Source organism: Hetaerina americana, unplaced genomic scaffold, assembly GCF_022747635.1.
Source record: "Hetaerina americana unplaced genomic scaffold, ioHetAmer1.1.p SCAF_5, whole genome shotgun sequence".
Classification (NCBI taxonomy): domain Eukaryota; kingdom Metazoa; phylum Arthropoda; class Insecta; order Odonata; family Calopterygidae; genus Hetaerina; species Hetaerina americana.
Genome location: NW_027287095.1, coordinates 38,553,156 through 38,580,138, shown reverse-complemented (window position 1 = coordinate 38,580,138; position 26,983 = coordinate 38,553,156). Strand labels below are relative to the sequence as shown.

General features: G+C 37.4%; 2 protein-coding genes across 2 annotated transcripts; both read left to right on the top strand.

Moving 5' to 3' along the window:
- The first annotated feature begins 36 nt into the window (after positions 1 to 36).
- On the top strand, positions 37 to 8,712 carry LOC139693626 (prostatic acid phosphatase-like). Its single transcript, XM_071591862.1, has 6 exons — positions 37 to 252; positions 3,109 to 3,288; positions 6,232 to 6,335; positions 6,453 to 6,547; positions 7,270 to 7,472; positions 8,422 to 8,712. The coding sequence occupies exons 1-6, from the start codon at positions 37 to 39 to the stop codon at positions 8,710 to 8,712; spliced, it is 1,089 nt and encodes a 362-aa protein (XP_071447963.1).
- A 6,184-nt stretch (positions 8,713 to 14,896) lies between these two features.
- Positions 14,897 to 25,129, top strand: LOC139694052 (lysosomal acid phosphatase-like). The gene is made up of 7 exons (XM_071592468.1): positions 14,897 to 15,076; positions 16,214 to 16,312; positions 18,268 to 18,525; positions 20,486 to 20,665; positions 21,233 to 21,356; positions 23,195 to 23,397; positions 24,426 to 25,129. Exons 1-7 carry the CDS (start codon positions 14,921 to 14,923, stop codon positions 24,582 to 24,584), a joined length of 1,179 nt encoding a protein of 392 aa, XP_071448569.1. The 5' UTR covers positions 14,897 to 14,920; the 3' UTR covers positions 24,585 to 25,129.
- Positions 25,130 to 26,983: the final 1,854 nt, after the last annotated feature.

The window sequence follows — 26,983 nt, the reverse complement described above, 5'->3', positions numbered from 1 at the left end:
CTCTTCAAGAAATTTTTATCCGCTTCTCAGGCTGGCATGAAGCAGCAATACGAGTTTGGAAAGTGGATAATGGCTCACTACGGCCCCAATGGAGAGAGGTTTTTGCCGCCGGAATATTACCACAAAGACTACAAGGTTTTCACCACTGATGTGGACAGAACGTTACAGAGTGCGTTGTCAAACTCAGCTGGCATATACATCCCGCCTATTTCAAAGGGAATAGCACCTGATACGCGTTGGACGCCTGTTCCTGTACGGGTCATAACGTCCAACGAATATGATAAGTTAAGTATGTAATTTTTAAACAGAAAACTATTCTGATTCCAGAGATGCGTAAGGTATGAAATTGGAACTTACGCATTCAGTTTGATACGCTAGATTTAAAAACTGAAAAGAACCACTTTTAACGCAGATTGAGAGATTGGAACGCCTAAAAACGTAAACATATTATAAGCATATTTGAAAAAATCATAAATATTATTAATTAAGCAAAATGGACAATGTATTCACATCTTTCATTTTCCATGTGGCACCATAATTAGGGCATACAACAGAGACGACTGTTACGGATCCATGAGCGCAATATATTAGATCCTCAAAGGGTAAAACATGGTAATTATTAGAAAGAAAATTAAAATTTTATCCGGCGGAAGAGAAAAGCTAAATGCATATTTTCCATCGAATGAGATATTAAAACAGGTTTGAAGGGACCGAATAAGTTCCACTAATGTCAAAAATAGAACAGCTGAAGTTGAGGTAGTTACGATTTAGAGGGAACTGCTGTTCAAATATTATAAGTTTGTAATCAGAAAGGTACATTTTGTAACCTACGCTAGCCCACATCAGAACGCTTTTTCGCCGATGCATATGGTTTTGAATTTGAAATGCTAACGAAAAAAAGCCTTGAAAGATCGAAAAATTCGTTCATTTGCAGACCTATTTGTAACAGGCATGAAAAAACAGCAAGAAAACATAGCTGAGCTATATTTCATTTCAGAGTAATATAAATAAGTTAATGCATGAAACAAGCATAAATTTTAGTCATTAAATTTCCCCAAATAAATTTTATACAAATCTTTAAATTTGATACAATTTAGTCGAGGAAAATATTTCACTGGTTAAACATTGATTTAAAAATATTCCACTGGAAAATATCCCCCGGGTCAAAATTTACCAATATCGTAAATGCCATGTTAAATAGATTCAATAAACTTATGAATTTGCTAAGAAAAATAAGAAATAAACTCGTAAAACGTTGCGAAAGTGAGTGCACACCTAATTTGATTTAATACGTTCAATTTCATAATGTGGTATTTTGCAGTGGTTCCACATAGATCTCAATATAGAACAAATAATAGCCGACTGATTAGTCTGATAAAAATACGAAAGAAAGGACGAAATGATTACTTCAATAAGCAACCAGGTACCTAGAGATTCAATAAGAAAACAAATTATACGCCGAGAATCTGAGAATATCTGGTGTTATATAACGAGGTAATGTAGGAACTCGTACTTAAAGCTGATAAAGTTAATTCAACCCGTAGTGATAAACGAGGGAACCAAGACTACCTATATCTGGCAAAAGTGAGGAAGGAATCGAGACACACGTCTTATAAAAAATAAGAAGAAAATCTCATAGAATAAATTAGTGGAGGTCTATATTTAAATTAATGCAGTAAAAATATTATGACAAGAAAATATCAGAAAACGTAATGGCTCTTGGATTTTGAGACACACGAACACTCAAAGAGAACCCGACGCCAAAAACGGGACGCTAATCAAAAAATATTAATTTACCTTAGTGACCATGGACAACTTATCCTTACATGGTCTACCAAAAATTCACAATGATAGTCTTCACGCAAACTCTTTAACGACAATGGTTATCACCATCGGATTTAATTGAACGAATTGTTTCTGCTCATCTCAGCATTCATTCAAGACTATCCCGTGAAAAAATATTTCATGAAATAACAAGAGCACGTTATTGAATTTATGAAAGATACGGCGTTGTGACAGCGTTAATTTGATGGTTCCATTCGCTGAAGACAACTTACGGATTAAGACGAAATAATAAACCAAAGCGCAGAATTCTCATTACAGCTGTCCTCAATAATCGGAATTTTATCCTCATATACAAGCAGCAGGAATTTAATTCCCACCTGCTCCTGTTCCGGGTTCCATCAATTTATGCACCGAAAATTCTGAGAAAAAATTGATTATAATATGTTTTTTTTAATCCACACCTCCCATAGCTACATTCGCCTTAACCAAACATTCTCGGGCATTCTAAGAAATCAATCGCCATCTTTTTTGGATGTATTTGTTCAGAGAAACCAGACTTTTAGGTTGTTGTAACAGCATATAAGATTTATATATTGAAGGGAACGGATGTTGATTCCTGGTTCTCATTTTCTGGAAAGGTTCTTAATAAAAAGTTTATAGCACTAAATAAATGATTATTAACTCAAAGAATTACATAAAAATGAACGATAATAGAAGCGGCGCGAACAGTCGGACTAAAATAAGTGCGGGAACAAAAAGTAAAAATTTGAATGAAAGTAAATCATCTCCAGACAAAGACAATTTTTTTAAATTTTTTAAACTAAAATAAAAATCGGATTCAGGAAACTAAATTAAATAAGCAGAATACCTATGACTATGGCAAGAGGAATCACACGGAACATATTTTTCTCGTTTTCCGGAAGTTTTCCGCAAAAAATGCATCAAAATGGAATACTTCATCAATCAACTGAACATCGAACACCCGGCATAACACGAAGTCCGCTAAAAGCTAGCCTTTTACGTATCAACACTGCCATCACTATGGTAGGAAAACTGTATAATAACAACTCACCGGCGCAACCAGTTGGGTTACGTCCTGGTTGTTTGGCGGACTGGTTGTTGTAGCGGGTGCTCTGTTTTCTTTTGACTGCTCCTCATATTTCGCGTAAAAATCGAACGTGTGCCAAGCGATTATATTTCACAATTAATAAAAGCATAAGCTTCTTGTAAACCAAAAAGGAACAGACTTGGGGCTTCTTCGGTAATTACAACGAACAAACTGTGGGTTATTGCAACAATAAAACTGCCGATGTTTTCCTACAGGTGTTTGCACAATTCTGTCCAGTGGTACCAGAAATGTTGGACAAGTTGAGAAAAGAGCGCTATGAAGAATTTAAACAACAACTCCCAGAATTGTTCCAATACACCGAACAGCGATCTGGATCTAAAATAGTGACAAACCCATTCAACATTGCTCTGCTCTATGACACAATCCATATCGAGGTAAGAATACATTGAGGCAACGTAAAAAAATATTTAAGAAATTGATTTGTGCAATTGAAATCAAAAATTTCTAATTGTAAGATTAAACATCAAATCATAACTACTAAAAACTCGTTAAAAAAAGGGTAAACCAATTATCATAGCGACTTTTACCGTTCTTTGGCCTTGTTAAATCTATTTTTCGTCAATATATATTTTTAAGAGTAACATTTGTAATTCAATAATTATTAAATCACAATAATCAGGTGTTGAGTATCGGATATCGAGATTTACCCCATCAACATCAGAATCATTATTAATGCAAAAAATCAATATAATTATTATTGAATTTGGACGAGTTCTGTCCTCTTAAGACTTTATTTTTTAACTATTTTATATTTTTTGGCAAAAAGCACTGATATATTTTATCCAATTGTGGTGACGTATTTTTGACCTAATTCGGGCCAACAAAGAACGGTGAAGCTAGCTGCTAAGTTTATGCCATTTGTCTTATACTTTATATATATTTAAATATTTATAAATTTACCTTTTCCATAAAATATCATTAATCAAAACGCTTGAAACTGTTTTACATAAATCACTGGTCTCCAAAGCGGCGCCATTAAGTACCAAGTCGTTTGCCGAATGGGCTATTAAAATCTCCAGCACTAACGGGTGAATTTACCTTAAGCCTTTACCCCTGAGTACCTTGCTACCTGTGAAAGGTGTAGATAACTCAGGTATCTCCCCCGTTGTACGTCTTCGGAAGACCGTCATCATAAAGCACCGCGGAAGCTTAGATGTAATTTTACCTGCATCTTTCATCAAATTCAACTTTATTATTTCATCTTCTATTTTAAACCCGTTTCTTGCAATCATCAATCCTAAGATACACTGATCTAGGTTTATAAGATTATTAGGTTTTAATCATCTTTCGAGGTCGATCTTTATCATTTTTTTTCTTAACAAACGTATGATAGTAAAAACTCAGTGAGCAGTATTTCTTTCACGGGCTATCTATGTGCCACTGAAAATCATGCTTTACAGTATTTATTAACGAGCATGTTTAGAAAAGGACTTACTTTGATTGAATGATTATACGTATAAGTCTTCAAGGTTCCAAATGAGCATAATTCTAGCATGTTTCTTAGCTTAAAAATTGTAATACCTCATAGCGCGGATTGACCTTAATCACACGTATTAAAGCTAACTGTGGTGTATTTTTTACTAATATTAGCATTTTGTTTTCATGAAATTTCGCACGTTTTACATTTGCCATGATGGTGTGAGAAGAAAAGCCAGAAGGGAAAAATTCCAGAATGGGCAGAACCAATATTCCCATATCCACTCGAAAAATATTTCATGGAATTTTTGAATGAATACGGCGACAACGAAAAATTGATACGCCTTGTTGCAGGTAAGTTAAGTAGGTTAAGCAGAGGAGGTGAGTTAAGGCGAAGTAGGTTAAGCAGGGGAGGAAGAGGTCATAAAACACTTGCCTTCTCCTTAAGTTTCACCCTCGGAGGCATAATTTTCATCCCCATCCTTTAATTCCATTTTGAGGTCAAAACAATTACTTGCATGTCACGTAATATCAAAATTAAACTACATGTCACTAGCGTTGAACAAACATAACCATAAACTGTTCATGATGAAACTTTCAACAGTAGAATGCAAAGTTTTGCTTACACACAGAGAGAGGAGGAATAGCAGAGAGGATATTTAGAACGTCTTGAAAGGAGTTCTTTATGAAGAGCTGAGCAAGGGTAAAGTTGAGGGCAAAAAGGGTGGTATCACAAAGTTCCTCGGAAGTTCCGGATGATTTATAATAATAATATTTGAAAACTAATAAGAGATTAAAAAGTCCACCCGTAATCGAAAGTCGACTCATAATAATCCATCGCAAATGTATTAACCATTGTATTTATTAATAAAATAAAATGAAAACTCCTATAGCCATAATAAGTTAGCACCACTCGTCCCGCAATGAAGACAAAATTTTTGTTTCGATGGTTTGTGATTAGTCATAGTTCTAACCCGAGGAACTGATGAACATACGTATTTTAAATAACGGTAGGTGATTTTTTCGATTTAGTGGAGAGCACATGTTAGTATGCAAAATGTGTATCCATTAAAAATAAATTTGCAAAACATTCATGTTAAATTACCCATCGTGCAAATAAGAGGACGTAGTTAACATGCAAAAAAACATTTCAAACAATATTTCATAACGACAAAATAAGTACCGCAAACCGATCGAAGTCCATCTATGACATTCATTTAAGTTGCAGATGCCAACTGGTATTTTTGAAGTTTGTCAAACACTGGAACGGAATCCTGAACATCCCAACGAAATATAACAATTTGATTCCCATACTTTTAATACACAATAACTACTTTTCCTTCGCGTAGCCATTTTTCCAAGATGGCGGCTTTGAAAGTTTTAATATTGTTTCAAGGTTAAAACGCAAATAATTTCCACCAGAGAAGTAGCATGGAAATATAATAAACAAAGAGTGAAAATTACTTGCGTAAATTGCAGAGTGGAGAAACACTTCCGGTCGAGCACCTTCCCCGTCGAGCAACAGATAATTTCCACAGAGGTGACGATTAATGTCTGAAGACAAACACTTTCTCAGTTATGTCCTGGCAAAAGTAATTCAATGTCCATTGGTATACAGTATTTTGCCCCATGGTTATGAACTTCTGGTGATGAATGCATACACAGGTTTCCCTAGTAGACAATGAACCACCAGAGCTTGGTGTAATAACGAACAAAAGAAATAATCTGAAGGAATTAAATTCGACTGTCACCTCTCCTTTACGCTTTCCTCTTTAGCGCCCGAACTTGATTGAGGGGGGGTGTCTCAAATCCTGTTGACCAATCACAGGATATGGGAGTTCGGGACATTGGTAACGACCAATCAAAAAACATAAACGGGGCATGAAATCATGGATCCTTAGATACCACCAACGCCACCTGCTCGAGCCGCTATCCCAGTCTCCCAAGTACCCAGGTCCCCGTGTCTCCTCGAGTCACAGAAGCCATATTGGAAGGTGGACATGAGGTGACTTGGCAGACATCCGTCCATTTCGTTAGGTTACGTTCTCGGAAATTGAGGCGAGAAGCAAATCTAGGAAGTAGATGGGATTATCTATTTACGCATGTATCATCTTACTGCCAGGCTTCTTGCCTTCACGTCTGAGGCTGATCACCTGAAGAGATGTGTTGAGGAAAAAGTTTCGTGTCTGGCAGACCGTGGAGCTGTCCTTAGATTGCGTAAGGCCAGTATCGACAGTAGACAGGAGAATTAGTGCTACAATCATTTTTCATATTTGAGGGAGATTGCTCCCGTAAAAACCACGAAAGTCAATCAGACATTTATACGTAATCAAAAGTAAACCATGTATACACGTAAGCATGGTCATACGTTTCAGAGCAGCGTACGACAATCAATTTTCATTGAATGCAAGTAAGTGCGCGAGTAATAATTCAAGATGCCGTTTCAAACAGGTTTATTTTACAGTTTGCACTGATAAGAAGTCTTTACCGAGCGCGAGGATGAACCATTGGAGGTTCTTTTACTGTCGACAATCGGCCCTCGGGAAATGTGATGACAAGCGAAGGTTTATCGTATTCCCAAGGATACACGGACCATGAAAGTCGTAAGAACAAGGGAAAAAACTATGTTGAATTAAAAGATCTTGCTATCGTTTCCAGCGAAATATCATTTACTTTTTGGACATATTTTATCGAATTGCGAAATTGTAATTGTAAACATTTCATTTGGAGACCATTGTCGCAGAAACCCCTCATTACAAAACAAAAGTCAATCGAATTTCATTAAACTTACATTGATGTTCATGCGCATGTTCACTGATCTGAGACACTTTCTTGAATAAGCACATGATCAAGAGACTGGTGCTAGAAAAAAATTCTCATATCAAATTATGGCCACCATATTCAACGACAATGTTTTCTTCTTTTATCATATCGTGAAGGTCCCACTTTGAAGACAATTTTAGGACTTATGGTGAACAACACATTGGGGCTGAATGAAGTGAAGCTGTACTCGTTCGCAGCCCATGACACTAACTTATGCAGCATCATGAAAGGACTGAATCTGCCTTTGAGCTCTCCTCCGCAATATACATCTGCTATTATTTTTGAACTCTACAAAGGAGAGAAAAGGTACTTCGTGAAGGTATGTCATTTTCCTCTTATTTAATTAGTGTTTATACATTATTATTAGGTAATCTACCGGTTAAGGTAGGTTTTTGGATGGACATGATTACTAATTAAATCATTTGTGACCCCTCGCAAAACACAGCATCCTACTCTATATCAGGTCCCTCTTCATCTCTAAGTACTTTATTCCTCCCTTCATCCCGTCCAACATCCCTATCCTGTTCCTTCACTTTCCTTTTTTGCCAAACATTCTCCCCTCAATTACGGTCTTCAACATCCCGCTGCCGATCAATACCCCCTTCATCCACTTTTCCTGCCTCCGTAGGATTTCTCCCAACAAACTCCTCTCTTCGCCCACCATACCAACTACTTCCTCATTTGTTTTCCTCTCCATCCATTTCACCTTCTCCATTCTTCTCCAAACCCACATTTCAAAAGCCTCCAGTCTACGTCTATCCTCCTGCTTCAATGACCACGTTTCCGCGCCGTACATAGTGTTTATATACATATGTGTAATATAGCAATCATTAATCGGAAAATATGCATAAATCTCAAATCATTCTAAGATAATATATTTTTGGCACCGAATGATTGAGATTTCCATATCTGTGAATTGCTCGTATTATGCACTCCTTCATTCTTTAGTGGGAAAATAAAATGCAAAATATTACTCCACGCCATTCGTGGATTTTAATTCAAAATCCCGAGAAAATGTTTGTCTTTCAATGGTTTTTCAGATAGAATAGTCGAGTTAATTTGGTTCCTACTAGTGTTTTTGAAAGGCCAAGAAAAACAATCGCGTCCAACTAGTCCTAATGTTACTGACAGGCCACTGAAAATATATGGTCTATCATGACTTGTCTCCCCTGCCGGCGTCTCTGGGTTCGGGTGTTTTTTTTTCTCTTTGCTTTAAAAAGAAGATGCAACTGCTTGCAAATATTTACGGACTACTTGTTTATGTGCAGGTGCTCTACCGCCCAGGACCCGGTGAGGAACCCATAGGCCTTGTAATCCCCGGATGTGGTGGATCCCAACTATGCACACTGGAAACATTCATTGATTTGATTCGTAAACTGATTCCAAAGGATTTGGAGAAGGAATGTGAGCCGGCAACAGCAGAATACATCGAACTCTCGAAGGATAAGCCGGCCTTCAGGAAGAAACATAAGTATCCATTTCTTTTGAAAGGTATGGACAATGCGCTTGATCAACGTGAATTACCTGAAGAGCTTCCAGCCCTTGTTCCCGGAAATTAGCGAGTACCTACGAGTAACTTAACGGACTATTCACAGAAACTGGGGTAAACGTTCAAATCAAACACGTGTTTCATGTTTATTTCTTTTCATCACATATGAATCACCACAGTAAAATTTGCTGTTTAATAAATGCACCTTCACCCAAAACTGCAAAAAAATAAATCTTATTCCAAAGATATTATTGCCAATGAACGCTTTCTTGCATCGTGAGGGATCATTGTTTTTTCCAGAAAGCACAGTTTTGTAAGCAGCGTAATTGTATGCGCATTGTTTATGAAGACATGTATGTCTTAATTACATTGCATAAACATTTTGTCATGCCGGCCGTCATGGTAAGACAACCAGTGTTGGCTAGTATATCAATCGGAATACTGGGTAAGTACACTTGGTTTATCGTTCAGTGACATGGAGAGGAACACCAAGGTAGGTTATAGGGCGGGACCCATAATGGGACGCGAATCCTCAACCTATAGATTACCTGTAGGATGCGCATATTAACCAACGTATGCTATTATCAATTAAACTGAACAATGATTTTCCTTTGGAAATATTCCAATTTTTAAAAGTTGACGAAACCGTTTTATTACGTTAAGTAATAACTTTACGCAATAAAACTGTTTCGTCAACTCCCCCTACCCCCCTAACAAACTGTTTCCCTGAGGTAAATTCTCAGGGTAGCTTCACATACTATATGTGCTCTGTCACGCACCAACTATATTTCATACCTCAAATCATATGATTTATTTAATTAATTTGATAGCCTCATCTCCAAGTTTCGAGCAAAACTATTGAACGTGATGATAAAATGTGGTATTCAGAATTGTAGTCAAATGACATGAACCTGAGAATATAATTTTAATATGCGCTAATGAGAAATGAGAACTTCGCTGCAATGCGGATGACTCCAATTATTCTGTTCTCAGTGCTCGACAAATCCTAATGAGCGGACAGAAATTTAAATGCTTGACGTGAATATTAAGATCATGGTTTCCAATTGATGTTCAGATATCATATCAGATCGGTACAGCGACTAATGCATTGGTAATCGCATGAAAATCGACCTGCTTCAAGTCATGGAGTTGGCAAATATTTGGCAGAAAACCAATTCCCAGTTTGGCACTGAGTACGGGGATACTTAAATTTAGTGTCCTCAATCCTAGAATAATAGATTCATAACAAATAAGTCACATGAAGTAGTAGTTTCCACTCTGAGTCACTCTCCATTCATTCCATAAAATCTTACATTCAACAATTTACCCACCAATTCTTATGAAGTAAATGAACCTAGCTAAAAGCTGCCCTCCTTAGACACAATTTTTGGTTAAGAAAACCAAACTGCCTAAAGCTTGAACTCCCAGTAAAATGCATTATATTTACAGGAATTATTGATGAGAATAAAACCAGATCTAGCATCACTTTGTTTCCTCTTCGACAATGGACGTTCTTAATAAAATTTAATCAAAACCTTGTCATCGGACGATGAATGGATTGCTAGATATTAATTCTGGAGCGCCATCCTCTTCATTTGCTAAAATTAAACTCCTGCAGAATGACTGTGAAGCTGCTCAGGAAAAGAGGAACTTCAAAGAATATTGGAATATTTGGTTTGACGACTTGGAGCCGATAGCCATCCCCTTTAACATGGAAGATAGGGATTAGGATGATGCTACGACTAAGGTCTTCCCAGTCCAAAGGCCTGGTTACAAATTTCCGCAGATGGTAAGGTTTTTGTGGTACCCCGATTCCTACTTCTGGTGTTTAGTGGAGATCACTTTAAGTGAGTGCGCTGTCCATCGGAGGGGACGTTAAACTGTGGGCCCCTGAGTTCCTATCGTTAAGAGTAAGTTAATGCCGACGCCGAGTTTCTCTCTACCCTTCCTCCATTCCCTGAATATTCTACCCCAAACAAATTACTCACCTATATCTAATGGCGCGAATAACCTCAGCTGTCGGTCATCTCCTCTAATAATTACCACTACTGCATTTAAGATGGTGTTGATGCGAGAAGACACGAGGATCGAGAGTCACGACTGTCAAGTAGAGGTTGGTCTTACGTGAATGAATCATTCATTAGGATATATTCACCATTCATGAACCATGTGACTTAAACCATATCCATCGTTTACGGTTCAAAAAGAAAGAAAATAATGAGAGTCACTTGATGGTCCAGAACAGTTTCATCTAAGAACTTCGACAACCATGGTTTTCGTTTAATGAGTGATTTTTTTAAGAATGATCGAGAGTATAGAGAATATAGAGAAGGGGCGAGAAAAGAACCACAGGAACTATGGGCAATAATGTGATTTTACGTAGGCATCTTTATAAATTGTTTTTGTTCAATTTTGATTTAATAAATATTGTATAAAGATTTATATTTTTTAAACTTTTCCCGAAATAAATGGTCCTGTTTTAGAAAATAATTTTCACGGGGTGCCCAACTGTAATAATTTTCACAGGGTGCCCAATCTTCTTCAAGACTGAAAAAAACCTTGAATATAACCCTTGATTTTTTCACTATCACTTAAGTGGATCATTAGGCTGTAACAGTTGGGGTTCACTCAATATTCGTATTAATCCATCTATTCAATAGCTGCAGCAGTTGGAAACCTGGCAAAACGTTTATTTCTTGAATATTATTGAATATAAATGTTTTCAAACGCAATCAGAAGAAGCCAATGTTTCCGAATTTGTATCCTGGCTTTGACTGGCAGAGTCATTCTTAATACAGACTGCTGCTGCTTTCCAAATTATACTTGTATATCGCCAGACATTTCAATTGCAGCAATGTTTTCAAAACCAAGCTTTATTAAATCTTGGGCTCAGGCTACTCGATTAGCACCTGCCAACACTATGTCATCTTTGATGTCGTAGAATCTCTTTTGCGCCTCATTCAAAATGTTTTATGGAACACTTGTTGCCTGCTCCTCTCGACCTTCAAACTCAGGGTTTGTAAATATCTTTTTGATTCCTAGGCTAAATGGAAATTCGCAATGCACCTTGGAAGCTTAATTGTTTAAAACCGATACTCGGCCGGAAATCTAATGATCAGGATTCGAGTCCACGTCTAGGCAAATGATTTTTACAATGTTAATTTCAGATGAATTTCTGTTGCAAACTAAATTATTTCGGAGTGAGCATCGAATATCGAGCAAAGGCATGACGCAATGAGCACAACAACTATTGGTTTGTGGTTTAATCATGTGTATACTTACTCGTTTAGACTTAATGATGCCCTAATAGCTATTGCGTGAGAATTTATTTGGTCAAATGGAACACAAGTACCTTGGTTAATTTAAAGTAAAGTCATGCAAGGGTTTTGATGAGCTCGGGAGAAAAATCATAAAATATATATTTATGACTGAATTCAAGCATTGTCAATATTCTGCATTTTCTGACGCTAGAGTATGAACAAATACGTAAATACGCTAAGCGGCTACCTATATACTGAGAGGATGAACTTAATCCGTATTAATTCAGCATATGATTTATGAAGGATAGCACAAATACGAGGGCCGGTTCAATAAGTGCCCGTGTTTGACGACAAAAGGCGTTCCTGAGGGAAGTTTATCTTATCATCGTGTGCTGCCATCTATCAAACGACGGTGAAACAAATTTCAGATTGATTTAAAGGTTAGTTTGGATTTGGCAGCCACTCGAGTAAGACGTGTTTCGTGAATTTCGCTAAGATGGAAAAAGAGCAGTATCGTTCGGTAATTCGCTTTTTGTTCGCTTGTGGATAACAAGCTGATCCGGCTGTCAACTTCGAAGCAGTGTTTACAGCAGCATGAACTACGTTATGAATTGCTGCCGCGCCCCCAGTATTCACCCGATCTGACTCCCTGCGACTTTTTCTTATTCCCTAATATGAAGAAATGGCTCGCGAGAAAAAAATTTATCTCAAACGAGGAAGTTATCGCCGAGACAGAGGCGTATTTTGGAGATTTCGACAAATCCTATTCTTTGGAGGGGTTAAAAAAATGGCCAGAACGTTGGGAGAAGTGTATCTTTCTAAAAGGGGACTATGTTGAAAGATAAAAAAAATATTTTTGAAAAAATGGTTTCTTCATTTCTAACACGGGTACTTATTGAACCGCCCTCGTATCAGTGGAGATATAGCCCTTTTAATTGTGATTTGAAAATGTTTTTCGAGGAAATTTTAAGTGTTTTATATAGCCTCTGACTTCTTGCTGAGATAATTATACTGCGCATACCGCTGTAACTAAATCGACAATAGTCCATCCAAGCATTTAATTCCCTAGTACATAATACAAGGGATCACAAGACAAAAAGTTGCAGTTTAACGGTAAACGTTCAACCTATCACTATGAAATTATGGTACCTGAAATAAACATCGTCCCTCATCAGTTATTAATTAACCAGTTTAAATGGAAGGAAAATAAAAAACTATATTTTTATTCAAAAAAACTTCAGATAATACATAAATATCGATTAGCTGTAAGAAATTCTCCATTAGAAAGGAAGTTCATCTTTTCACTTAATCATTTCATACAATTTAATATTTCGCTACCACGGCACGGCTGATTCATCGTCGTATTGTAATCTTGGACATGATCATGCTTTTGGTTCATAATGAACACTTAACTTTCTTTTATAGTCCCTTTATTCCCGTCTTTTATCCTTTTAACGTCCTTGTATCGTTCCTTCCCTCTTATTTTCTCCCTTTATACTGACATTTTAAGTAGTTAACTAACACTTCTTCTTCTCTCCTCAGAAACTAGTTCTTAGAACCACATAACTCTGCACTCAATATCCAAGTACATTCTTTCCTTTACGCCTTAACTTGGAATCCTTGTCATTTTTTGGCATGCTTATTTTCTCAAGAAATTATTTTTGTGCGTCCTTAGTTTTGCACCCATTCCTTATCCAAAATATTATGAAGATAATAAACTGATCCACTTTCCCCAAATCATGTCCCCCCGTAACGGTATTAAAGAATTTTATATTGATGTTTTCTACTTGAATTTTTCTCATAATATACTGTAGCCTGTAACACTGATTCTGCGATGCGCTCCGCAATTATTGTCCAAGTAACACATGGTGTCTCCATCATTACTTCCCTCTTGGGAAATAGAAATATTTCTGACGGATTTTTTCTGAATAGGACCATCATTACCAATGTTTTCACTGGAAAATTAAATCTCATGCAAGTGGCTGTGTTCCCTCATGTTTAGGGATTACCTAGCTATCCCTCTCTCGTGACGTTGGACATGGTCTCGCACATGATATTCCAGTTTTCAGTTTTCAACTTGTTCGCGTTTTTCGATGTACACATGCTCTTGAGAGACTACTGTCTCCCTAGATGGCTATTTTTTTAATAACTCAGCTGGATGTGCTGTCTATTGCCAACACATTATTACGAGATAGTTTTCTCTCATCTTGACAAATATGCTTTAGCCATTTCCTGACTTCTCTTAATGACGTAACCTCAAGCTATGAAGCTGGTCTTTTTTCTGTAGTAGACCGCAATACGGCGCTTAATGTGCGTTTTTCAAGGCGAAATATATGTTATATATAATATAATAAAAAATATATAATAAAAATATATAATATAATCTGTGAAATAAATATATATATATAAATATATATATAAATATATATATAAATATATATATATATATAATATAATCTGCGAAATATATAATAAAATCTGTGGAAAAGTACGAGTTTTTCTTTCTATTTCAATAATCGAAATATATGTGTTCATCTCTTAAGTGTTAGTTGTCCCGTCCATTTAGGATAGACATACTTGACCAGCGGGCTTCTCGGTATTAAATAGAACTTAGTACGTGCTACTGCATTTTGGCAATGAGAGATGCCATTTGACCTTCCTCAATATCCTTTTTAACATTTAACCATTCCCACCCCACTGGGTAAGATTCTGCAGTCAACTCACCGACAGTAAAAAATCAAGGATTCGTATGATTGCCACGAGGAGCATTATCGCTGAACCAGCAATAGGACGTGACGAACGTGTAACATAGCGTCACGAAATACGTGGTTCGAAAGAACGCTTCCTATCACCAAAACGACCGATTGCGGAACGGTGATTTACTTCTCCAGCAAGGACACCACGTGAACGGGTGCCGATCTGAAATATGTTGGGTGTCAACGAGTTGATTGACGCACTTCTTTCTTCTCCCTGCCTTCCGAGACTCGAATTTGCTGCCTGCAACGAACCAGGTTTCCCATGCATTATCGAGACAGGAAAATGTTGACATTTGGCCAAAAAGTGGGACGCCTCTCCCTTGTCCTCGTCTTATGCGGGTTATCCCCTGCAAGAAGTGCGCCTACTATTTACGGAGGGGATGTGCCACACGGCAGTAAACTTGTCCAGATCAGTGTGGTATGTATTCCCTAAAAACTTAAACACAATCGGACGTTGGTGATCACACTTGACCTCAAAAATTATCACGTTTTACTCGCCATTAATTTTTCCAAAATGGATTAGGGATCCTATACTCCTCAAGATGCATTAACATAATGAGCGCAAAGTCTACTTGCTGATTCAAAGATAGGTCTCCTTCCTAAGTTCGGTTAAATTAGACCGCGTGAGTAAATGTGAAGATATATTTTGGAACACTTGACCTCTTGAAAGAATAATTGTAAGACGAAACCGTTTAATGAATAACTGATCGAAGCACTTTTCCACTAGATAATTTAAGTGAAAAACTTGATTATCAAGTGGAAAAGTGCCTCGATCAGTTATTCATTATGTTCGACTTCCACCACATCACGCCTGAAGCTACTCAATTTGAAACCGTTTAATTTTGAGTCGTTAAAACGACTCATTCCTAGTAGTCTTAATAAAAATTAACCATGGTTTCAGGTTATCATCTGATGATCAAGATAACTGATATTAGTGCATAAAAAGGTAGAACCAATGTAAAATATGTTAAGAATTCAAAATACAATGTTATAACTATATAGTATTCATAGACGATAAAAAATTTATTTAACTACCCCATCATCCATTTTTCGTAATTTTGCCAACACAGAGCTTTGTAAATCTTTCCAGGTATAATTAATTCCGTTAATCACTCCAGAAACCCGCTGTGTCTTAGAATATGTCCAACAATTTCCTTCTCGGGGTGTACAACAAATATCTTCCCTCCGCTATTTTCCGTTTTACTCATTAATTTTTAATTCGCTCCGTCCAGTTAATTTCGGTCATTGTTCTATAACGTATAATTCTTTTGTTTCCGATATTTCCTTATGTGCTGCTGTTATTGTCTTATTCCTCACTACTTTTTGGTATATTTAATTCGAATGCTTTATTTGGTTTATTCCTTTACGATTCAGTTGTTAGTATTAGATCTTTCGAGTTTGTTTCTTACGTAACTCGCCAAAATCTTTTACGCGATAAACTAAATTATCCAAAAAATAAAATGGAAAAAAATCGAACAAGCTATGCATGATGAAACCATTTTTTTCAATTAAAATGCCTATATTTTTAACTTATTCGCCTCTCTAATCTTTACAGCTTTTCAGGCACGGTGATCGGAATCCTAAATCTATTTATCGAAAGAGTGAATTCAGTGACATAAAGCACTGGCCAGAGGGATGGGGTGAACTGACCCTTGTAAGTATTTGTAACAATTCTACAGTAACCTAAAATTACAAGCAATATTCAATAAAGAGTGATCATAAATCTTCATTGACACAATTCATTATGTAAAAATTTCACTACATATTGAATTGCATGCTTAATGTTCTATGTATACGTGGTTCAAGTTTCATTGATCTGACTTTATTTTTGCGTCAGCTGCTGAAACTTGAAATGTCCAATTGGTCTTCGCCTACTTCTGATCGAAAAAACGCCATCCAGACTCTCCATTTGCCACTTGCACCTGCCCAGTCTGTGACATGTACTGATTGCGGATGTTTCCTATCCCGCCAGTCTACTCCTCTATTTTCTGCAGTACAGTCACTAATTTTTCCCAATTCAATCCATCTAATGCCTTTTCGAAATCTATGAAACAGGCTAATATATTCCGATTTTATTCTATGTTCATCATCTCTATTAGTGACCTCATTATTTCCATGACATCACGCGTGCCTCTCCCTTTCCTGAACCCAAATTGATCATCCCCTCGGTATTCATTTTCCCTGCTCTCCATCCTCTAATTGATGATTCGAAGAACTATTTTAGATACATGCTTATGATCTTATTGTTTTCTATTCCTCACCTATTGCTACATTTCCCTTTTTTTGGTATATGAACTGAAAAAGATCAGACAAAGTCTACTGACCAAATCCCTCATTCATGAATGCTCCGAATTAGTCCATAATATCTCTTCCTCCCATTCTTTTCTTAACTTTTATGTAGCTCCGCAGTAATTGTCAAGCCCCGAGGCCTGATTTGATTTCTGCTCTATAAACACTCTTTCTATTATGGCATCGAGTAAGCCTGGGTCTAAACTATCCTCATCAACGTCATTCTCTCTTTCTCTGCCCAACCTTACTGGCCGAATGCCTTTACCATAGAGTTCTTTAATATATTCCTTTTGCCTCTCTTGGATCTTTTTTGGTTCGACTAATATTTTTTCTGACTTATCTTTGATTGCTTGCAACGATTTTTCCTTTTTACTCCCTGAAAATAATTTTATCTTCCTTATTTATGCACCAATGTCACCCTTTCCCTGTAAATTTTCCATATCCTCGCGCTGTGTGTTCCACCACGCTTGTTTCGCCCTATTTGTTTGGCACCTCTGTTTATTATTTAACTTGTTATACTTCTCTCCACCTAACTCGATGTTTATATTCTTCCATTTCCTTCACTTGTATATGTTTTTAATGACCGAGATCGTAATCAATGGTATCCTTGTCCTTTTCCAATTTACTATTCCTATATTGATGAAGTTTTCTCGGGTCTTCCACCGGGTCAGGGGTCAGGGGGAAGACCCGAGAAAACTTCATCAAGCAGATACGCCGGGAAAGCACCAAATCTTACTTTACTATTCCTATAGTTTCTTTTGCGGCTTTCGATATTCCTTCTGTGATATGTTCACATTTTTTCCATAAAGTACCCAGCTCTTTCCTCTTACATGATTTTTCCATATACTGTTCGAGAGGATATATTGTGGTATATCAAGCCGTTCGAAACAGTGGAGTCACTCCAACCACCAGCACTCCGACTTTTCTCTTAAGCATTACATGAGACGACTGCAATGTATCGAACTGTTTGATACGGTCACCCAACGCCGAAATTGTGAACCTTTTTTCAATTGGAATCCGTGTGAAAACTATTGAATATTTTTCCTTAGTCAACTGATGGGCGAATCCCACGTTCATAAAGTGACAACCCAGGCACCGTTCTAGAGAACAATAATTTTTCAATACACGAAATATTATTTTTCGAAAACACTTCCAAATCAATCGCGGGACACTCATCGATGTGACGACGTGCCTACACTGCCAGCGGAATCTGAAGTCAGCAATTCCAAAATATTTGGTGAAAGCTACGCCAATGCATATTTGTGTACGTCGACGAGAACTTAGAATCCGCAGTCCTTATCCGTTTGCACTTGATTTCAGACTGGCATGAAGCAACACGAGCGGTTCGGTCAAGCGCTGAAGGCGATGTACGGCCCGAAGGGCTATGGCCTTTTGCCCCTCGAGTACAACCTAAAGGACTACCAAGTCGTGAGCACGGACAAGGACAGATCGATAATGAGCGCCATGGCGAACAACGCAGGCCTCTGGCACCCTCCGCGCGGCAAAGGGATCAACGATCCAGACATCCAATGGACAGCGGTCCCCGTAAATGTCATTGCAGACAACAAATATGACACGGTGAGGCAGGTATTTCTCTTGCTGCAAAGGACTGAATTTTAGCCATGATCACCTAAACTGAGCACGCTGTACCTGCTGGCTCAGAATGGGGCTAAAATGTCCTATGTGACCTCAAGCGATAGGATTGCGACGCTATGCCTAAGTCGCATAATGCTTTACTGAAACTGGTTTTTCCCAGTATCTGCATAAGCATGAATTCTGATGAAATATTTATTATAAAATCATTAGCTATAATAAATTTAAATATTACTCAACAATCTAGCCGTAACATTAACACAAGAGCTATACTATACATACTATATGTTTATCACATGTATTTTTCAAACAGAACGGCAGGGCATAATTAATACCAGTCACATAGCTCTATACTAGTTGCTGCTAGACAGGATATTTCTACATTTCAGACAAGTACACATCCCTCGCCGTCCTATTCTGTTAAACTGATCATGTAAATTTAGAACAGCATATTGGCCCCGTGAAAAAAGGAATTTCTGGCAAAATTTAGTTTTTAATTAATTTTTCCGCTAGTGTACGCCTAGATACTACCGTGGAACAAGTATTTTCATCGAAAACTCATAGAGAGGGACGTTAGGTCATCTTATGGGGTAGGAATGTCAGTCGTTTATAATGCGAAAATGGGTGATGGAGGTATCTAAATGAGGTTTTGATTTCGCGATAATACCTGAGAGCTGAAACATTACTCAAATTATTTATTGTCCATATCACCATCAAAGTATACATACCTGCCAGATTCCTTCCAACTGTTCACAAAATGGAGTACCGAACTGGATATTGGGGAAATCGTAAATCCCATGATCACCTAAAGGGTTCGATAACCGCACCACATTAGGATACTAGGATTTCCGACGGAAAATCCAGATTACGTTTCCTGAAAATGTGTGGTATTCTATAATATGCCTAAGCGGTGGGATTTTCGAGGCACCCGATATGCCAGCCATTGCTCAGTATCGAAGACAGCGACGGTGGCCCATTGGGAGCACCAGAAAATTTAGTGAAAGCCAACAATATACGGTGCAGAGTTGTGTTTGGCAATGGATACAAGCACTAATTGAAAGTTAAGGGCAATGGGAAAGAAAGAGTTTAGCGGGATCTAATTAGGTTTCAAGACCAACAACCTGTCTTCATAACGTATTTTGGTTAGAAAAAATCTATTTTCTACAGAAAATAGTTCCCTCATTACATTCTTCCGATCCGTTTGGCAAATTTAACTTGACCAACGATTCCATTGAACTTCAGGAGTAAATCTGTTCAGTCTAAATTTTACCGATCATTTCAGCCTAATGTTAAATCTACTGTGCTTTAATTATTAGTTACCCAAATTCCAAAAGCGTTGTGAAAGCTACTTTCACTCCATCGTAATATCGTTTAAAGAATCTGGTTTTTATCGACATTGTGGATGAAATTTATCTCGTTTGGAGCCGATTTCCAAGTTTTATTTCACGTTTTAAATACGGAAAAAGATTAAGAGAGCATTACTCTCTATAACCTCATTTGGAAATTACTTCTGTAAATAAGATATGTATTACAATCTGGAAAAATGTTATTAGCTTGACCGCAAATTTTAGAGTTGAAGATCCCATGATGCATGGAGTTAGTTTATTTTATAAAAGTCACCCAATGATACTTAATCGAATAAACCGAACTAATTCAACCTCACCAAGTAGATAAAATACATGAATGAAGCCACTTAAAAATAATAGTTCGTTTTAATAATAATGTTTAGGTTCAGGCGTTCTTAGCCCTCACCTTAATATGGTGGACGAAGTGAACTCCATCACCACCTATTAGGACCATTAGACCATAGGTTGGTTCTGTGGTTTATGTTGTAATGTGCGTAGTCATCGCATCACTCGACCCAATTCATGGTTGTTGGTTGACAATCTTTCAAATCCACTTTCCTCAGAGTGTATTGCTTTATTCACAAATTTCCAATCAACAGATATTCGGTCAGTACTGCCCAAGAGCTCATGAATTGGTGACCATGTACAGAGACAAACGCTTCCAAACAATCAAGGATCAAAACTACGAATTATTCGCGTACGCAGAGGAACACTCCGGATATGAAGTACTGACGTATCCTACGCGTATCAACTGGCTTTACGACACATTGGGTATTGAGGTAAGAACTAGAAAACGGGAGTTCCCTACATTCAAAAAGAAAATCTCATTATCGTGAAGAACATAGCATAATTGAAAAACTTCTTGATTGCTTCTTTGCTGACATTGATTTCTTGACTAACTTTTAGCGAAGATAAGTTTCGCTCTAGATAAAAATTAATATCTAAACTAATATTTAAAAATAATCCAAAAATATTTTTACTTACAATTTTACGTAATTGAAATTACGCCTATTTTTCTAAATTTTAATTATGATTTGAAACTCGATATTACTCCTAAAAACTATTTGTGACTTCGTACTTTAAATAAATAATTTCCAAAGGCAATAAAGTTCTAAAGTGTACCTCCGATACTTAATTAAAGATAAATCTTAGTGCCACTAGTGAACCATGGAAATAAAGCTACTCGATTTTAACTTTTTCGATACAATCCATTTTGATGTTGCTCATCAAAAGTCTCCTCTCTACACATCAATTTTAAGGTTAGGGAGATGTCTTCCATCCTTAACTATCTGTGATTGATTATAATTCTTGCCATGATTTCTTTTCTCCCTTCCTCTTCCAATAAGAAACTTAAAAAAGGCAAAATTCCAGCCTGGGCTGAGAAATTATATCCTCAACCGCTCCAGTCGTTCATCACAGAGTACTACAAGGAAGGAACCACGACGGAGGAACTTAAGCGCTTAACTGGAGGTATGTACCACATTCACCCGCTTATCCTTTCCCTTACCCTTTATAAATACTGTTATTTCCGTGCCGTACGGAGATAAATATGAAGTTGGAGGGGTATTTTTGCATCCATTTCTACATTTTCCAGTTCCATATATATTTCAATCTTTCTCAAAACAAGGACAAAAAAGACGCATTGCCATTTCATTACCTGGTCTTATTAACTAACCACTCAGTTTCTTGACTCATAACATAATTAGCAGGCTCATTTAATTCAATTTCAAATCAATACGATGTTTTCCTGGATTACTGTACCATATTTTTAAACTTTGAAATACTAATAGAATCACTTCTACTTTTAAATCTCCGAAACCTACTTTTAATGTTTTTATTAGAAACGGAATATTGAAGCATGCATATTTGTGTGATAACAATATTAATATCCGGATCAGTGCGGAATCATTTGAAATTTGATACCATTTTTTTTTTAATTTCCTCCTACGACCCAAATTGATGCAACTAGCTGGTCGTGATAATGAAGTGAAGAATGCGGATTGGTTAAATAAGACTTAGATACCGAGAAATCGTGTGGTGTACTTCCGTATGTAGTATAACTTCCACAATACTGAGGTAGTTACAGAATGAACGAAAATGATATGCTGCTATCATATGCTTAAATAATTGTTAACAAAGATGAAATTTTGCATGACTTTAATTTATTTGTCGAAAATAAGTTGGGCCTCGGTGAAATTTTCATTAGGAATGAATAAATTGTAGAAGATCATCTCATGGCCATTGCGCAATAAGTGTTGAATTAGCGACCATGACTCAAAGGTGGCGAGTTCGAGACCCACGTCGAGCGTGGTTGTTGTTTAAAGTCTGGTGGTTTGACTCCAGAGGACTTTGTCTCCAAAAAAAGGCTCATCCAGACTCAAGAAATGCATGGGTTGCTACGATCGTCGGAAGCAAAAAAATTTATAAAATATTTTGAAAAATCCTTAGTAGTGATTGGAATTGTCGTTGCTTTGGAAATCCATTTTCATCCCATTTTTTTATCTCCTACGAGAGTTCGATCAGTGACCGATGAGTGTCATTGATCCACAAGACGCCCACTAGGGGAGCTCGAGCTCCTGCCAGCGGCCCCGGCAGGCCACGCACGTCAGGGGACTAAGGGCACTCTCCCAAAATCGTATATACTATATAAACATGGGTCTGACAAGCAAGGGGTTCTGTTGGTCATCTTCGAGTGCTCGCGAATCGTACGTGACTCATACCACTATTATGCTCTGCGCAACTGCAAGGGCGATCTGATAAAACCTTGGTGGACGAAGAAGTTACGTCCGTCGTGGCCTTGTCCGCCGCAATCCCAAGTCTACGTACTAAGAAATCACCGCCTCCCTGCGATCGGACTTTCTCCGCTTCAAATTAAATAAATATATGTTCACATAAATATAACAATGTTTGTCGATTCGACAGCTTATGAGTATGCCGAAAATAACACAAGTAATAGCCGCAAAATTGTATGTTTACGTGAGTGAGTTTACGTGTGTTCCCACCATATCGTCCCACGAAATTTGAGTCCAAACCGCAGAGTCACAACCATATCTTGAAACTTTTAATTTTAATAATACGTTTCATCCCAATTATTAAGAAAATATATTTTGTGAGGGTGGAGTTGAGTGGTCGAAGACGTTAGGCCCAGAATTACTACAACCAGGATTCAATTTGAAATTAATGTTCGAGAAACGATCTGATAATGTGTTCCCTAAATTCCTCAAGACGAGAGTTATGAGTCTTTAGGGCGATGGTGAGTTGCGAAACCGATAGCTGAGACTGAACATGACGTTAATATTTTCTTAAAGGGCCCCTCCTGAAGAGAGTCATTTCCACTATGACGAATATAACGGAAGGAAAAGAAGCTCTCAAGATGTACGCTTACTCTGCTCATGGCAAGAATGTTTACGATGTCTTAGCGGCTTTGGGTACACCACCTAAGAAGCAACCGGGATACACCGCTGCTATTCTCTTCGAACTCTTTCAACACCAAGATTCTTACATCGTTCGGGTAAGTGGAATGCAGTTTTTTTTCGCTTCCTCAAGTATCACTGGAATGTCCAATGGGATAAATATCAAATGCGCCCATTTCATTGACATTTAACAGAAATGAGATTTTAATGTGTAATCTTTCTAGTGAAATAGTATACACAATTCAAGTACAAATACACCTTGAAATAATTAATTTTGTTCAAAATATCACAATCCATTAAGTGAAGCGTACGATCGCAAATACGCCATCAATACAAATGCTTTTTCAATTGTGGCTAATAGATTTACATTATAATGAAAAATCTGAGACCTCAGGTTATGATGTTGATTCCCCGAGTTCTTATGCTCTATGCATTGCATAATGACTATTAATGCATTTAGTTTTTATTATATTTTTCTAACATAGCGTATGCTTATAATAAAAAACATACACGGAGTATTCTGCCCGGATGTCGGTTAGGTAGGTGATGGCAGAGTTCATCCAGTTCTAAGCCCTCCTATACGGCATGTTAAATTCACGCATCAGGGTAGGGGTGCCAGTTCCTTCTCCTGTGTCGTTTATGTTTTCCCCAGAAGACCTGGTAAAAATATTGCAAATCATACAGTCACATAGCGTGGACCTGAGGTTTGCCCAGAGAGGTTTGCCCGGGAATTGAACCTGGGCTCTCTGGTCCGTAAGTCCTACGCTCTACCCCTGGACTACCGCGACCCACATGTTTATTATAATATAATTAAATTTACGTAAGTGAGTTGAACTTGAACTAATGTGGCTTTATAAGGGAGGAGAGTACGCGTATGCATGCATGTGGAGTATTTTGTGGTTTGATCATTCCCTTGCGTTGAAGCGAGCGTCTTCATAAGCGGTGCTGAAAACACATCTTTACTCTTAAAAGTGCTCGTTTCAACGCAAGAGAAACTTCGAGTCGTAAAATGCTTCAAACAAAATCACACTCGAAAGTTACCTTTGGCTCAAGGACCGTAAGGAAACAGTTTGAGTTTGAAAGTACTATTCCTGTCCAGAAGTTTAACGATTTATTTTACCAACAGGTCCTCTACCGACCTGGGCCCGACCAGCCAGCTGTTCCAGTAGCGATACCAGGTTGCCAAAGCCGACAGATTTGTAGCTTGAAGAGATTCATTGAAGTCACTGCTAACGTAATCCCGAAGGATCTCATCGCAGAGTGTGAAGGGTCGTCTTACGAATAAATTATGACTTGTAAATGTAATTTTAAATCAATATTTACGTCTCAAATCTGAGGACTTGGTGGAAATTTTACCAGATAATTCCATCTGCAGTTATGTGTACCGATGAAATTAAATTGCCAATTTTGCATTTAAAATGTTAAAAGAATAGTTATATTTTTGCTTTTACCTTTGTAAACGGCACATAGTGGGACCCATCTGAATAAACACTGGTCAATATCAACGATCCCGTCTTGTCAATACCTGCTGCCATCCAAATCAACCATCCAAAAGTTTTTTGGGCTGGCAAGTTCGACTTTTTAGATCTCTTACACATATGGTGCTGAAGAGCCGATAATAACTTTATATGCATCAAATATTAATTATTAATGCACCTTTTCTAAAATTTCCCCTTGAATGACGTTCGGAATATTAATATTGGCCTTAACATTATATGCGTCTAAATACAACTCTAGCAAAACGTTTTACAGTAAGTCAATGGATTAGGTTTTAGTACGCAAAATCTCTATTCAAAACTTTGTTGCCTTAAACCTAATGTAAAATTTTATCCGGAGTTCATAAATATTTTACCTAATAAAAAACAATTGAGTAGTTTCATACTCAACTATATCATACAGTGACACCGTTCACTACCCCAATAACCAAACTTAAGGAATTTGTAATAAAACAAGCATATATTAAAAAGGTAATATTATTTTTCAGAGGTATCTCGATCCCTACTTGAGGTGCTTTGTGGAGGGCACTTTGAGTGAGTACGCCGTCCGTCGGATGGGACGTTAAACTGCGGACCCCTTGGCGCCTTTCGTAAAGAGTAGGCTAATGCCGACGCCGGGTTTCTCTCCACCCTTCATCCTTTCCTATCCATCCCCTATGGCGCAAATGACCTCAGCTGTCGGTCGCCTCCCCTCAAAACTACTACTAATACTAATGAATCAATGATTTACTGCTCTCTAGGATATGCTCTACGATATGGGCTACTAAACAGACCAAAATAGATTATACGAAAATGCGTACACTTAGTCAAAGTAGAGCATCTAGGGGTTTATTTGGCTGTTGACATTTTCTGTCGAAACATATTTATTGTATTATTGTGCTAAAGACTAAGGGTATTAATAGGCGAAACGCCCACGAACAATAAAGAAAAGGCGAAACAAATTAAGGGTAAGGCAGCTAAGTCATAATAAATGGGGAGAAAAAATATCTCACAAAGACTTTCTAATGGAGCAAAAAAATTGCATGGTTCAGCTACTTGGATTTCGCGAATTTTAATGATGAGATCAAATTGGAGGGTTTCGCAATATGCCATTGGAGGATAGATAAAGTGGAATTCCTCGAGAGAAAAAAGGAGAATAGAATTAGATGGGACAGAAGAACAGAGGAAATTTGCTGAAACTCAAAAATACAATTAAATAAGGAAAGAAGCAATTTCGAAGAATGAAAAATTACAGACACTAGAAAGATGTTGAGAATTTGAAAATTGATACAGAAGTAAGAATTCGGAAAGTGAGCAAGAGTAGCGGTAAGAATATGAATTTTGGGCGGTATGAAATGGCTAACGGATGAAATACGTGTACAACAACAAATTATGGTTTAGAAGTGTTCCAGGAGTCCATTTGGGCACGAAATAGCCTTCAGTTTCTGAGAAGTACTGCCTCACTTTCCGAATGCCATGGAGGCATCCACAGCAATTATCACTATCATCACTTATTAATTCCGTTCATTCATTCAATTCATTAGCCTGCTGCAAGCTATTGCTTCCCCAACAAACTAAATCACACCCAAACTCAAAAGAATGATAAAAAGGGTCGACTTACCTAAGTATCCATTGGTTTCATTTTCTGTAGGCACCGCCTCCATGGATGGAATTACTGATACAATGTGTCCATATTTCCTTTCTGCCGTTCCAGACGAATGTTTTCTTTCCCCGCAGGACTAGTGTTTTTCACTTGTAGGCTGAAATTTCATTAAGTATATTTGAAATCGATGACCAATGTCTAAAGAAAGAATTAATTTATAACAAATTGAACCATGTCACACGTATACAAAATCGACCTACTCTATATAGAATTGGCGATATTTTACGCATCTCCATAAACATATTTGCGTTGTTTATTAAGAAACGACTTTTAAGATCCATTTACTTTCTAGTTTAAGGGTTGAAATTTAATTGAAGTTAGGTTTTGAAAATGAGGTCTTCATAGCGCTGACGCTTCGTCCAGCACAACTTGATAAAGTGAAACACTGAGGGGCGTCAAGTGCAATCCATTATTTCTATGAAATAGAATTCCCAATGGAATTTTTAAATGCCTAAGAGGTAGAAAGGCTAAATAAACAGGGGCTATTCAACAGAAGAATTCTTTGCTCGAACATTGAAGTGTGAACTTGTAACAGCTGCTTCCTTA

Bases quoted from the DNA above. Each gene is read 5' to 3' on its own strand.
- LOC139694052 (XM_071592468.1), top strand. From the start codon at position 14,921: ATGCATTATCGAGACAGGAAAATGTTGACATTTGGCCAAAAAGTGGGA. The intron at 15,077-16,213 runs GTATGTATTCCC...TAATCTTTACAG, and splicing joins AACTTGTCCAGATCAGTGTG to CTTTTCAGGCACGGTGATCG. The intron at 16,313-18,267 runs GTAAGTATTTGT...ACTTGATTTCAG, and splicing joins GATGGGGTGAACTGACCCTT to ACTGGCATGAAGCAACACGA.
- LOC139693626 (XM_071591862.1), top strand. From the start codon at position 37: ATGAAGCAGCAATACGAGTTTGGAAAGTGGATAATGGCTCACTACGGC. The intron at 253-3,108 runs GTACGGGTCATA...GTTTTCCTACAG, and splicing joins CGCGTTGGACGCCTGTTCCT to GTGTTTGCACAATTCTGTCC. The intron at 6,548-7,269 runs GTAAGGCCAGTA...CATATCGTGAAG, and splicing joins TGGAGCTGTCCTTAGATTGC to GTCCCACTTTGAAGACAATT.